The sequence below is a fragment of the Solanum pennellii genome, chromosome 1 (genome assembly GCF_001406875.1).
Source record: "Solanum pennellii chromosome 1, SPENNV200".
Classification (NCBI taxonomy): domain Eukaryota; kingdom Viridiplantae; phylum Streptophyta; class Magnoliopsida; order Solanales; family Solanaceae; genus Solanum; species Solanum pennellii.
Genome location: NC_028637.1, coordinates 96,771,743 through 96,785,396, shown reverse-complemented (window position 1 = coordinate 96,785,396; position 13,654 = coordinate 96,771,743). Strand labels below are relative to the sequence as shown.

General features: G+C 31.7%; 3 protein-coding genes across 3 annotated transcripts; 1 reads left to right on the top strand and 2 right to left on the bottom strand.

The window, feature by feature from the left end:
• Positions 1-33: 33 nt before the first annotated feature.
• On the bottom strand, positions 34-1,701 carry LOC107023860 (desiccation protectant protein Lea14 homolog). Its single transcript, XM_015224712.2, has 2 exons — positions 1,312-1,701; positions 34-570 (listed from the first exon to the last, which is right to left on the bottom strand). The coding sequence occupies exons 1-2, from the start codon at positions 1,512-1,514 to the stop codon at positions 252-254; spliced, it is 522 nt and encodes a 173-aa protein (XP_015080198.1). The 5' UTR covers positions 1,515-1,701; the 3' UTR covers positions 34-251.
• Positions 1,702-3,679: 1,978 nt separating this feature from the next.
• LOC107027449 (desiccation protectant protein Lea14 homolog) lies at positions 3,680-4,494 on the bottom strand. Its single transcript, XM_015228618.2, has 2 exons — positions 4,222-4,494; positions 3,680-4,132 (listed from the first exon to the last, which is right to left on the bottom strand). The coding sequence occupies exons 1-2, from the start codon at positions 4,425-4,427 to the stop codon at positions 3,847-3,849; spliced, it is 492 nt and encodes a 163-aa protein (XP_015084104.1). The 5' UTR covers positions 4,428-4,494; the 3' UTR covers positions 3,680-3,846.
• Positions 4,495-9,603: 5,109 nt separating this feature from the next.
• LOC107008392 (E4 SUMO-protein ligase PIAL2-like) lies at positions 9,604-13,427 on the top strand. The gene is made up of 6 exons (XM_027916365.1): positions 9,604-9,987; positions 10,712-10,784; positions 11,105-11,170; positions 12,092-12,157; positions 12,253-12,335; positions 12,898-13,427. The coding sequence occupies exons 1-6, from the start codon at positions 9,833-9,835 to the stop codon at positions 12,992-12,994; spliced, it is 540 nt and encodes a 179-aa protein (XP_027772166.1). The 5' UTR covers positions 9,604-9,832; the 3' UTR covers positions 12,995-13,427.
• Positions 13,428-13,654: the final 227 nt, after the last annotated feature.

Genomic DNA, 13,654 nt, shown 5'->3' with positions numbered 1-13,654 from the left:
ATTTTTATGTCAATTTATGTGACACAATTGAGATTATGAGACTTAACATTTAAATTTCACCATATAAATCCTAACATCATCAAATCTTCATATCATCAAATCAGGTGAGATAAGAGTAATGTGAGTTTCATAAAGTTGTGCATTTTGTATCCTTGAAATGATACTTATAAGGTAAACAAACTTTATGTTATTAAAACAACAGAAGAGAAACTAGGCACATTACAGCCACATTATTAGATAGGTATAACTCTTCATATCTCAACAACCTTCGATGGATCTTCTTTCTCCTCTTCATCTTCTTTTTTCTCTTCTTTTCCACCCTTCCATAAATCTGACAATGTAGGAAGCTTATACTCGCCGCTATAAGAGAGGGGAATGGTGATGTTGCCAACGACCGGAATATCAATGATAAGACCCAACTCCAGGGTATAATCGACGTCCCAATCTCCACCAATGTCCCTAACCAAACTCACAAGCACACTGTGAGGAACCTTGACTGGCACATCTAACATGGTTGAGTCATTTGCCTTTATGCTCCCTGGGTCTGGAATTCTTCCTGATGCGATTACCCTGTTGTTCATCATCAATTCCCATTAATACTGAGTATTCTATTCATGGTCCATCTCATTCAAAAAGAATCAATCCCAAGAAAATGAAAAAAAAAAATCAATCTAGTATTAGTTGATCACCTTATTAAAAATGTATGTCCTAAATTATTAGTTCATTTACTAAAAAATTTACATTTTACCCCAAAAGATCATCGATTAATTTGTATTTATCGGATTGATATCTATTCATATACTATATGTTATTAAGCATATTTTTCGTAAATTATCTCGATTCATCAATACGAATAAATGATAAAAAGTAGTAGAATGGACGTCTTATTTATCATTTCTTAAATATCCTATAAAATAGGAAGTGATGACTAAAATGTAGTAATACGAGTGTCAACCTTGTGAAATGTAATTTTGAACTTGTGAATCGAGAGATTAGTATATACAATTTAATTTACTTATTTTTGGCTGATAAATATTGAATTCTACCGAATTGCGATTCTATAGTTGGATCCTCCGCTGTAACTCTGCAAGAGCATAATAGAAATTATGTATGCTCTGTTCTGGCTATGTTATTTAGAACAGAGTGGATCTAACTATAGATTGGCAATCCGATGATGTAGAGTAATCAGATAAGTATAGAATAATGTTAAATCAGTATACAGTAACATTTTTTAAATTTGGAACACAAAATTGTGATTGTCAAGTGAAAAGTTCATAGTTTTAAGTGTTGAAGAGTAAAAGGAAGTGGAACCTGGTGGCGCTTTTGAGGACGTAATCGATCTCCATGATTGGAATAGGAACAGAGTAAGGGTTCTTAACGGAGACTTTAGCGTGAAAAGCAAGGCCGTCGAAACCGATCCCCTTAAGATCGACGTCGGTGATAGTTGCCTCCGGTTTCTCCATGTTGGCTATCTTCTCCGACACAAAATTCTTCGCCTTGTCAATTAGATCCATGCTTCTGGAACGAAAGTGAATTGAATAGTAGGCCTGTTTTGTGCTAAACGAATATCTCTGCTCTTGTTATGGGATATACAAATATAGAAAAAGAGTCTACTATTTATTACATATACTTCCGCGTAAAGGGTCAGAATTGACGCGCTATTCTTCATAATTCTGATTTCTTATTTAGGTTCTCTAACTTTATTACTATTACTATATTATGGCAAAGTAATCTTCTTCTACTTTTTCATTAATTTCTCGTTTTAATTTATAGTACCTTGATTTTCAGTTTTTGGAATTTATCAGCTAGACTCAAATAAACTTTAAATAACTTTTCAAGTCACAAATTAAAAATATACTAGTATTATAACAAAAATATCTTATAAGTGGACGAAAATTAGGCCTTAATTCGTGTCATTTTATGACTACCGCAACAAGATTTAAATATCATAACTCGTTAGACTATATCGATATTTAAAATAACATTACGTTTTTTTTGTTATAAATAAAAGATATTATAGTCGAGATAGTCGGTAGCAGAGGCTTAATGAGAACACGTTACGCACACATGAATGGCAGTATCTCCAGCGCGCGTTGCGCCCGCGTTCTTTGATTGCTGTATTCGTGCAGATCTAAAACATCAATTTTCAGCATATTCGTTGGTGCGTGGAAGGGCAGAAAAGTTCCATATGGACAAAGTAGAGCTTAATTAACTTCACAATTTGTCAAACGTGGGATTGTGATGTTTCATAGGAGTTCGGAGATTAAAGAGTATAATGTTAATAAAAATTTTAAAATGTTATATAAAATTTTATATTAATCAAAATAGCAAAATTGCTGGAATAACCGCTGGAAAAAGCAAAATCGCTGCTACGGTAGCGATTTTGCAAAATGTGATTTTTTTCTTAAAAAAAATAATTTAAAAGATCGCTGCCTTGTTGCAACAATTTTCTTATTTTTTATTTTTAAATGAAATCGTTGTACGATATTTTTTTAAATAAAACACTCCTGCTGGAGCATTTTATTAATTTTTTTTTTGAAATCGCTCCAACCGGAGCGTTTTATTAAAAAGAAAATTTTTAATTTTTTTTTTTTTGCAAATCGCTCCAGCAGGAACGTTTTAAAAAGAAATCGTTTAATTCATTTTTTTTTTAAAAAAAATTGCAACAAAATCGCTGCCACTCATTTTTTAAAAAAATAAATAAAATTGAAACAACATCGCTGCCTAGGCAGCGCAATCTTTTAATTTTTTTTTTAAAGAAAAATCACGTTTTGCAAAATCGCTGCAGTAGCAACGATTTTGCTTTTTTCGGCGAAGGAAATCGCTGTTATTTCAGCACCGTTTTGATTAACATAAAATTTTATATGGCGTTTTAAAATTTCTGTTAACATTTTATATTCTTTAGACTCCGAACTCTGTTTCATAATGCAAATTTGTCTCAATTTTCTATTGCCAACTGTTTCCTTTATTTAATAAGTAAGGGCCTTTCCATTTCACTTGGGGTTCCACCAGGTATTTCTGAATAAATTTATAGATACTTTATAGTACCATGATATGAAAACTTGATTTGTGGATCTCGAGATGGTTAAATTATTTTCTAATAGTTTCGGAAATTAGAATGATCAAAGATGGGTCTACATATGTCCTTAGTTTTAAAATTTCCTCGTAATAGTCCCCTTACCTTAATTGCCTCATTTTTGAGACAATCTCAAAGTGACTTCTCAACTTTTGTGATGATACAATTTTTTTGTTTATCCTAATATGAATATTATAGCTAACATTTTTATCATTTATAATCACCTAAGATTTATATCCTTTTAAGTTTTATGCGCAGCAAAATCACATTACACATAATATTCCGTCAAACACTACCAATATATATATAAATTAAAAATTAAAATAAAGAGTAGTGATATTCTTTAGGGAGAGTTGGATGCAGATAAAGGTGATATGTTCGAATATGGTATACAATTATTTCGTTTGGAGTTTTAGTTTTCAATATATAGTGGTAGATGACATCTCATGGGATTCAGTAAATAATATAGGTTTCCTACCAATTAAGATGGTAGGCAACATAATATACTTCAAAGTTCAAACCTTTGTTCGTGCCATATATATCCATCTTAATTATACCATGTGGTTTTACTAAAAAAAAACAAGTGTAACGCGCAGCACAAAATTTAAAAAACGCACTTTAATTTTTAATTGAACCCCAAAATTAGGTTTAGGCTTTTGGAAAATCAAACAAAAATCCAATGGATTTTAAAACAAAATTACATAAAAACATCCATAATGAAACTACAGTATTAGTTAGTAGTAGTAATTATTATTATTAGCACGCTAGTTTCAGATCTCTTTTTCAGTGTCTTCTTGTTTGTCACCGTTCCATAAGTCTGAGAGTGATGGAAGCTTTATCTCGCCGCTATGAGAGAGTGGAATTGTGAAATCTCCGATGACTGGAAGATCAATAGCGAGACCTAATTCCAGTTTATAGTCAATGTCCCAATCTTTACCAATATCCTTACCCAAACTCACTAGCATACTGTGAGGTACCTTCAGTGGCACATCTAAAATAGTTGTGTCATTTGCCTTTATATTCCCTGGATCTGGAATTGTTCCTGATACTATAACCCTGCATTAATTATTTCACAAAAAAAAAGAAATCATCAGTATATAACCCAAATAGAGAATACATACTATAACACGCATGAAAACAAATACCTGCCGGAGCATTTGAGAGTGTAAGAGATCTGCATGATGGGTACAGGAACAGAGTAAGGGTTTTTCACGGCAACTTTAGCATGATATGAAATGCTGTCCATGCTAACTTTTTTCAGATCAAAATCCGTGATGTCAGCCTCCGGTTTCTCCATGTTCCCCACCTTATCAGAAACGAAATTCATCGCTTTATCCATGAAATCTGCCATTGTATAGCTTTAATTTCTTTTATTATTGAAAATGTATTTAGTGTTTGAGTAAAAGATATATATTAGGTCTTGAGTGTTGTCTATTTATAGGATGTGGTTGCGTGATTAATAAGTCTTACACACGTAAAAAAGTTGAGTTCGGAGCTTAAAGAGTACAAAATATTAACAAAAATTTTAAAACGGTATACAAAATTTTATATTAACCAAAACGGCAAAATCGCTGTATCAACAGCGATTTACTCCACCGGAAAAAGCAAAATCGCTGCAGAGGCACCGATTTTGCAAAATGTGAATTTTTTTTTTTAAAAAAAGTCGCTGCCTTGGCAGCGATTTATAATTTTTATTTTTTTAAAAAAAAAATAAGGAAAATCGCTGCCTAGGCAGCGATTTTTTTTAAAAAAAAATTGAAATATGGAAGTCGCTGCCCAGGCAGCGACTTTTATAATTTTTTATTTTTTTTTAAATTTTTAAGATTTGTTTTTTTTAAAAAAAAATTATAAAATTTATAAATCGCTGCCTATGCAGCGGTTCTTTTTTTTAAAAAAAATTTATAAATTTTTCTAAATCGCTGCCTACGCAGCGATTTATAAATTTATTTTTTTTTAAATATGTAAATCGCTCAGCGAATTTATAATTTTTTTAAATATGGAAAAAATCGCTGCGATTTTCCAAAAATAATTTTTTTTAAAAAATAAAATTTAAAGCAGCGATTTTATAAAAAAATATTATGAAATTTTTTTATTTTATAAAATTGCTGCTTTAAATTTTTTTTTAAAAAAAAAATTTCTATATTGTTTCCATATTTTTTTAAGAAAAAAATTTAAAAATTTAAAAAAAAAATTTATAAAAGTCGCTGCCTGGGCAGCGATTTGCACATTTCAAAAAAAATTTTGTTATAAAAGTCGCTGCCTTGGCAGCGACTTCCACATTTCAAAAAAAAAAAAATTTAAAAAAAATCGCTGCCTAGGCAGCGATTTTTCTTATTTAAAAAAATTATAAATTATAAATCGCTGCCTAGGCAGCTACTTTTTAAAAAAAAACACATTTTGTAAAATCGCTGCCTCTGCAGCGATTTTGCTTTTTCCGGGGAAGTAAATCGTTGTTGATGCGGCAATTATACCGTTTTGATTAATATAAAATGTTATATACCGTTTTGAAATTTTTGTTAATATTTTATACCCTTTATGCTTCGTAATCTAAAAAAGTTATGATATGAATAGCTAGATATTTTCTCTGCAGAAAAAATTTTAATGCCGACACGTGTAGTACACGTGATGGGTCGGTACATCTTGAGGCCGTGTCCAATGTTACTTTTCAACACATCAATACAGACCCATCTCTTCAACACTAATTACGCTCTACTCTTTAGTTGGTTGGAAGGGGGAAATTAAAGTACCCTCTTAATTAGTTGAAACTTGAAGGTCGTTGTCAATATGGTGCTTGTCATGCACTCGAAATTGAAATTCGTGACTCGGTCGGTTCGGTTCGTTTAGTTATCGATTTTTAAATATGCTAATATAAAAATAAATTGATAAGATATTTTTTATTGATTTTTGGTTTATCAATTTTTGATCATTATTAATTCGATTTTCAATTTATTCAATAAGAAAATGTACGAAAATTATTATATATTTTCTCATTTCTCTAAATGTTTTGATTTAGTGAAACAAGAAAGATAATGAGAAAATTGCATCAATAAGAGAATATAGTACGAAGGCTATAATTACATGTTATAACCAAAACGTAGTATGAAATTTTTTATGTAAATCAAATTACAGATCTTTACAAACTTACAAATACTACAACCTACAATTACAAACTAAAACTAAATAAACTAGTCCAGCAAGACTAAACTAAAATTAAAACTAAAATCAAATAGCTACAATTGTGAACCTCTTATTTTAATCTTTAGGTTTTGAGTAAATAGTAAAACAGCCTAGCGTGAAGTTGGTAGAGTACTAATAATTTGATATAGTTATAGTGTCTAATTATGTTTTAAATTATTAATATTTAGTAATTAGGAAGAGTAAAATAATAAATTGTTACTGTCTTATAACCGATAATCCAATAATAAAAATCGATACCGAACCAATAACCCAATAAATTTTTTTATAAACCCATTAAAATCAAATAACCCAATAACATTTTTTCAATTCGATTTATCGGTTGGTTCGTATTTTGCACACCCTTAACTCTAGTAGTTACTATCTATATACGCTAGTTTGATTTAATATAAATTTTTCTTTTAAAAAAATTGTGGTCTAAAATAAATCATAAATTTTATATGAATAAAAATATCTTTTAAAGTTAAATTGTTATTAAATATAAAAATTATATTTTGTAAAATAAATATAATTTTCTGAAATTAAATAATATTGCATTTTCTGAAATTAAATAATATTGCATTGGATGGATTCATGGAATTTGGAAACTAACGCTATCTCACTTGAGATTTCACCAAGTATTGCTCAACATCTGTCGACTACTTTTAATAGGCTTAAGATCCGACTTCTTCGTTAATCTCTAAAAGATCGTCCCATTATGCTTTCTTTTATTTAATTATTACTAATTCTCCAAACAGTCGGCTCCCTGCTTTCATACTTCTCAGTTACGATTTCTTTTTTATTTAATCCCCAACTTCATTAGTCTTCGTAAAACGTCTTAGTTACGTTTTATTATTCAGCCAATACATTTGAAAGAACCACAATAGATAAGTTCTATATCATAAAATCACGATTGAATAGTAATTAGAGGCTGAATTTGATCTCAAATCTCTCACATGAGAGACCCAACACACCATTTCTTGCGGGCTAACTTAAAAATAAACTTGTACAGTTTTAGATACACAACTTACCTCTTTTACTGTTTTTAGCGGTCAAAAATAGTTTACTATGCGGTCGAAAATAGTTTACTATGCGTATTTATTTTAGCGACATTTGATTTTCAGGTAAACAATCTAAGGATATACTGAAATGAGTCTCTCTCTCTCTCTCTCCTTTCATTCTCTCTTTTGGTCTATCTCCTTTCATTCTCTCTTTGTTCACCTATTCTATTTGCTCATTATTATTACTTCCTCCGTCCGGTATTGTTTGTTCCTCCGTCCGATATTGTTTATCATGATTTCTATTTTTAGAGTCAAACTATAAAAATTTTAACTAATATTTTAAGGGGCAACTTTCACATATAGCAAACAAAAAATTCATATTTGTATGCTATAACAAACTTTGCATAATTGCGCTCCATAACAAACATAAAACTGTATAATTCGCTATACATATACAAGTGTATAATTCGTTGGCCTAAATTGTATAATTCGCTGGCCTATTTCGCTGCAATTGTATAATTCGCTATCCTATTTCACTGCAATTGTATAATGCACAATTGTATAATTCACTGCCTATTTCGCTGCAATATTAAGTGTATAGTAAGAAGATATATGTTTTTCTCTCGCTTTATACAAAAACAGAAACACAATATATACACTTCTGTTGTATAAAGCTAGAGGAAATTGTATTTCACTGCAATTGTATGATTCGCAATTGTATAATTCGTTGACCTTTTTCTCTGCAATATTTGAAGTAAAATGTTTGTAAATTGTATAATTAAGTGTATAACACGAAGATATATATTTTTGCATGTGTATATACAATTTTCTCTCGCTTTATACGAAACAGAAACAAAATTATACACTTCTGTGTATAAAGCGAGAGAGGCGAGCGAGAATGAAGAGTGGCGAGCGAGATTTCTGGGAGAGAGACGCTGGCAAATTTTAGCTAACGTTTGCTATGGAGCACAATTAAATCAAACCCTAGCTATTCCATTTATTTTAGGTTATTAGTTTGCTATTATATACAATTTTCCCTATTTTAAGATGCATTTTTTCATCATATTAATATGCAAAAAATTATAATTTATAGTACTTTTTATATAGTTTTAGAATATCTAATTTTTTTTGTTTAAAATATCAAATTAATATGATCTAATTTTACCTTTGAAAATTAGTTAAATTGACTTTTAATAAGCGTAACGTGACAAAAATTTCCGGACAGAGAGACTAATGTATATTTCATCACCATTTAACACATAAATTCATTTTTTAAAAATAATAGCACCACATTTTACAAAGAATTTTAGGGAAAATAGCATTGTAGTCTTTGAATTATTTCTATTCCTATTTTACTCCTTATATTATTTGTGATAGCACATTCGACCTTTAATTAAATCAAGTATGCATTTTTAATCCTTAAGCTAGCTAACGACAACTTATAAGAGTTAGCGTCACCTAGAGGTAACTTGTTTTTATAATCATGTTTACTGAAATTGAGCAAAGATTGTAATAGAATGATAAGTATGGTTTTTATTCAGTTTGAATTCGTATTTTGAATATGAAATCATCTTTGATAGAGAATGTTTTATCGTCAAAGTAGAGCTTCTCGATATAAATTTAAATTAATCGAACTTTTAAAGAGCTATATATCACGTGGGAAAAAAACTATCGATATCGTGTAAAAAAATTTGTGTAGTGTGGGCATGCGTCCTATCGTGTTTCCTGGAATTTGGATGAGGAGATAAATGAAATGAAAAGCGTGGGGATGCATGCACTTGCAGTTGAAGGTCTTTAAATTGCACTTGTTATTTTCTATTTGGCTTTTTTTAGTAATTGTAAATAAAGTGTCAGATTTACTTAGCTTTAGCCTTTAAGGACTAATAATGCCCACTCATTTAAATTGAAGATAGATTATTGTATCACGAATAATATTAACATTAAAATATGAATATTGCAAAATACTCCTCTGCTACGTTGACTGAAATTTTCGGAGTTCTTTTATTGTTTTAAGTTCAATAGATGTTCAAATTTTTTTTTATATTGTCATTTCCTTTGATGAGATTTGATATTTTTTAAGAGATAGATTTTACTTACTTATAAATTTATATTTATGATTTCACAAAAAAAACAGTAAAAAATATAATTTAAAATTTAAATTATATAGTTAAATATTTTTTTAAATAAATATGCATTACTTCACAATAGATGGAGTATTAGTTCTAATAAATTTGAATATTCCATTTCCCGCCCTACCCCCACACACCAAAAAGCGGTACTAAATCAGTGGCTTATTGAATTAGTATTATAAATAACTAAAACCATTATTTCTAAATAAAAAGGACACACAGTTATACATACTTTTGGCTTGGAGAAGAAGACATCCCAAGTTTGGAATTCATGATATGCTGTGCAACGGTTTTTAACTTATTGCTACACGTAACAGAATGCAAAACGATAACGAACCAAATCCAAAAATGGAGCGCCAACAACGTGAACCAAAGCACCATAAATCTGTTGATTTGCTACTGCTGTTGAGCAAATTCGGGAACGAGAAGAAGCAGATTGCACCCTCTCTGAAATGGAGAAACCAACGAGCAGCTCCGTGAATGTGCCCACTGCCGGCACGGCGTCGATGCTGGTGGAGACGGTGGCTGATTTGATGTCTATGTATATGCAGACTGGTCACCTAAATAATCTCTCAGTTTTCAGCGACCTCTGCTTCTCTCTAGCCAAGTCCGTCTTCTTCTCTGTCTCTGCTTTACTAACTCATTTAGTAATCTAGAATTCAAACACAGAATGTGTACCTCTAAGCTCAGATATACATAATTTTTTGAACCATGTATGAGTTGCTGTCAAACTTTGGATTGTTTTACTAACATAAATAGGTATTTCGTATTGAAAGTTGATAAATTCGTTCTGCAGATCAGGTTTCGAGCAATTTATGCCATTGAAGCTAATATGTTTGTGGATTGACCTAAATGAATAAGCTGAAAACTCAGTACTGCTTGTGCGACATTATTTGTTATTGAATTTATCGAGGTTTAATTGGATTTGTCTATGTGAATGCATCAAAATGAAAAGCATAAGTGGAATTATTTATGCGCAAAACAGTGAAAAGGGACTAATTTGAGGCAAGTTTAGTTTAGTTAATATCCTCCAACAGCTTAGCATTGTGTAAAGATATGACTGGAATTTATTGCTTAAACAGTATCAAATTTCTTGCGGTATGGAGTTTATGTGCATCCATAAACCTCTTTACAGACAGACTAACATATACATTATATTGTGAACTTGCAATCAATTACTCGTTACAGAACATGCAAAGATCTATTCTAGTCCACTATATTTGTTGCTTTTACAAATCGAGTTAAACTCCATTTCGAAATAACTTATGATGTTTATTTTTAGTCCTAATTTTCTTACTTGAGGTAAACTTCTATTTGAAATTCAAAAGCAGAGGCATTGATCATGCAGTTGCTAACAACGAGGTCCCCTTAAGATCACATGAGCTACCGTCACTGTTGAAACAGGTAAGATAGACCAAGATGCAAAAAATTTAATTAGTTTCTTAAATTCATAATGCACATTGAAACAGCATACAATTTTTGCATTTTCAGGATGCTTCCTCTCAAAGCTGCATTTGTGTCTTAAACTGTAGTTTGATAATGTTTGTAACGTATCATTCATAGTCTAATCTAAGTTGATAAAAGCTGAAAATAAAATTAAAAGCTGTGATCGGTTCACAGTTTAAGTTTTGGTACATCTGCTCTGGAATATGTTTTGACAGATTTGTTTGAATCTAATGGGAGCATGTTCTGGAAATTTATGATCTGTCTTCATGTGCTCCAAGGTGTACAAGTATAGGAGTGACTTTTCCATTCAAGAGGCTTCTATGGTGCTACTGATGTACATCAAGGTATACAGAATCTATCATGTTTCCGTATTAATTTTGTTGTATAGTGTCCAATATGGAAACCTCAAGTCCTAGCAACTAAATTTCTCATTGCAGCTTGTATACCAAAATTCTACTGGCACATCCCAGAATTTGTATGTAGTTTATACTCTTGATACCATTTATTCTCTTTTAGTGCAGAACTTTACTGTATTACTTCTTGAAAAGTGTAGGCTCACTTTCCGTTGTTATACTGATGTGGTCATTCATCTACGAGTGTTGTATGTGCAAGTTCTGTGCTTTTTTTACACCTTCAAGATGCGTTGCTCACAGAAATGCTGCCTGAACTTTTTCTTCTCCTGGATCCACCATAAATTTCACTATCATACCCACATCTTCACGACCTTTTCTGCCCCAAAAGATCCTTAATTCTCACCAATAGATAATCAAGCTAAGTAGCAAATAGTGTTGGTAAAACTATTAAGAATCCTCTTTCCTAATACTGCAGTTTTGAGAGGATGGTAGTTTTAGACTTGGGTAAGGGAGAGATAGGATGGTAGTTTTTCTAGTTTTATACTAGAACAAAGGCACATTGCTTATTCAGAGGTTAGAGATAGCAGTTTTTCTAGTTTTATACTAGAACTAAGGCACATTGCTTAGTCAGAGGTTAGAGATAGCATTGTTCCTGACTTCTAAAAGCCTACAAATCCCCTTTACAACATTCCTTGCTCATGATAAATCAGATAAAACTGCAAATATGCTTCTCTCCAAATGCTGAGTTCTTTTGTAAACCAAAGGAACAGATATATAGTTATTTAAATGTTTCCAATATGCTCAAGAAACCTCTTCATCTTGTTCATTTCTATAAATTTATGTGGCAAAGTTTCTTATAGTCTGGCACTTAGTTTTGGTTGAACGGGTTAGCTGTATCTATGTCCTGATCAGAGTGCGTGCAAGGTTGGATGGTTTCGGAATGAAGATGCTAGTGATCTGCTTAAACTTACCGAGGAGGTAAGTGAAGTATTTCTGTCAATCCTGCTGATTCTTTTGGTTTGCAATGACTCTGTGTCTTGTGACTTCTGACCTTACTTTTGGATCCTGCTCAGGTTAGCAGATACTTCTCTAGTGCTGAAGATGTTGACGTTGAACCCCGCTGTGTCCAGCCTTTTGTTTCAAGAGTATTACCAAGGTCCGTACTAATGTGTAAACTATGACATTACTAAATACTAACTGCACCTCTATTACCAACAGTTTCCTTAATACACCACACGATTTATATGAGATGCTGTTCTCTTTTCTTTTCTGTACCTATTTTATGAAACAGCAAATCATCTAATCTAGCAGGCTTTGCAATTCCTGAGCAATATTAGATAGTTAAAACTCATGTATGTGCAGTGGCTTTGTCATGTGTGAATTTTTAGTCAAAACTTCACAAAGTTGTTTCGACAGCCATTGGTTATCCATACCTTAATTGGATATCGTCACAAAACAGTCTTTGTGCCTTTATTGTTGGAAACCTGACATATATTTGATAAAGTGCTGGAGTAATCCTCTTGGAGTGTGGTGAAAAAATCCTTCTGGAGTGAACCTCTTTATAATTTATGCAGTGTTCTTCATGATCATGTCATATTCTTTCTGCCCTTTTGTCAATACATGGAGCTCACACTGTATTTTACTCACAAATCACCTTCATCATCCCATCTCCGCAATCATATTTCAAGTTACAATAATGCCAAAGCTTTCAAATACAGATTCTGTCCAAAGCTGAGGATGGACAGGATAATAGCCGCTTTTCAAATCAAGGCAGGTTACTTTATCTACTGCAGTTGCTGCAAGCTGAAAATATAGAGGTCTTATCGGTTATTTGTGTGTAGCCTGGATTTGGAGCCTTTCATGCTGGTTTTCATATTATAAGGGGAATGTTCTCTCCAGGGAAGGAAGATATAGTAAGTACCTTTTTTATATTCCTTAGAGGTGTAAAAGCGAGATGGATCATTGAAAGCACATTATGTTTATTTCACATATGTTGCATGTTGCTTATACTCTAGTTGAACAAGAATTGAGTGTTCTATTATTAATATCTTTTCTTTTGTGAAACGTTTGTGGTTCTCTCGTATAAATGTTTGCATTCTACATTTCAGTAGACACCTGCTTCCTGTGTCCAAATGAACCTTTGCATTGTTTCACATTTTTTGGCTTCACTATTGGGGAATTCCAGATAATTTATAGCTAGAGAACTGTTGCCAATTCTTTTGAACTGTTCTAATTGAATAATGCAAGTCATCCAGTAGCAACTACCAGTACTCGGAAGAAAGAAGTCGGGTCTTTATTTTTGTACTTTACTGCTTTAAATATACTTACATCATAGTTCGAGCTATTACAGAATGCTACTGTTTTCTCCATGTTCCAATCTCATCGTCTAAAATTTTCATGCAGTTGTTACTTGTAACAAATGTTGATAGCATGGAGACCTCTTCCTGCATGATTGCTCCACCAGAAACAAGGTAT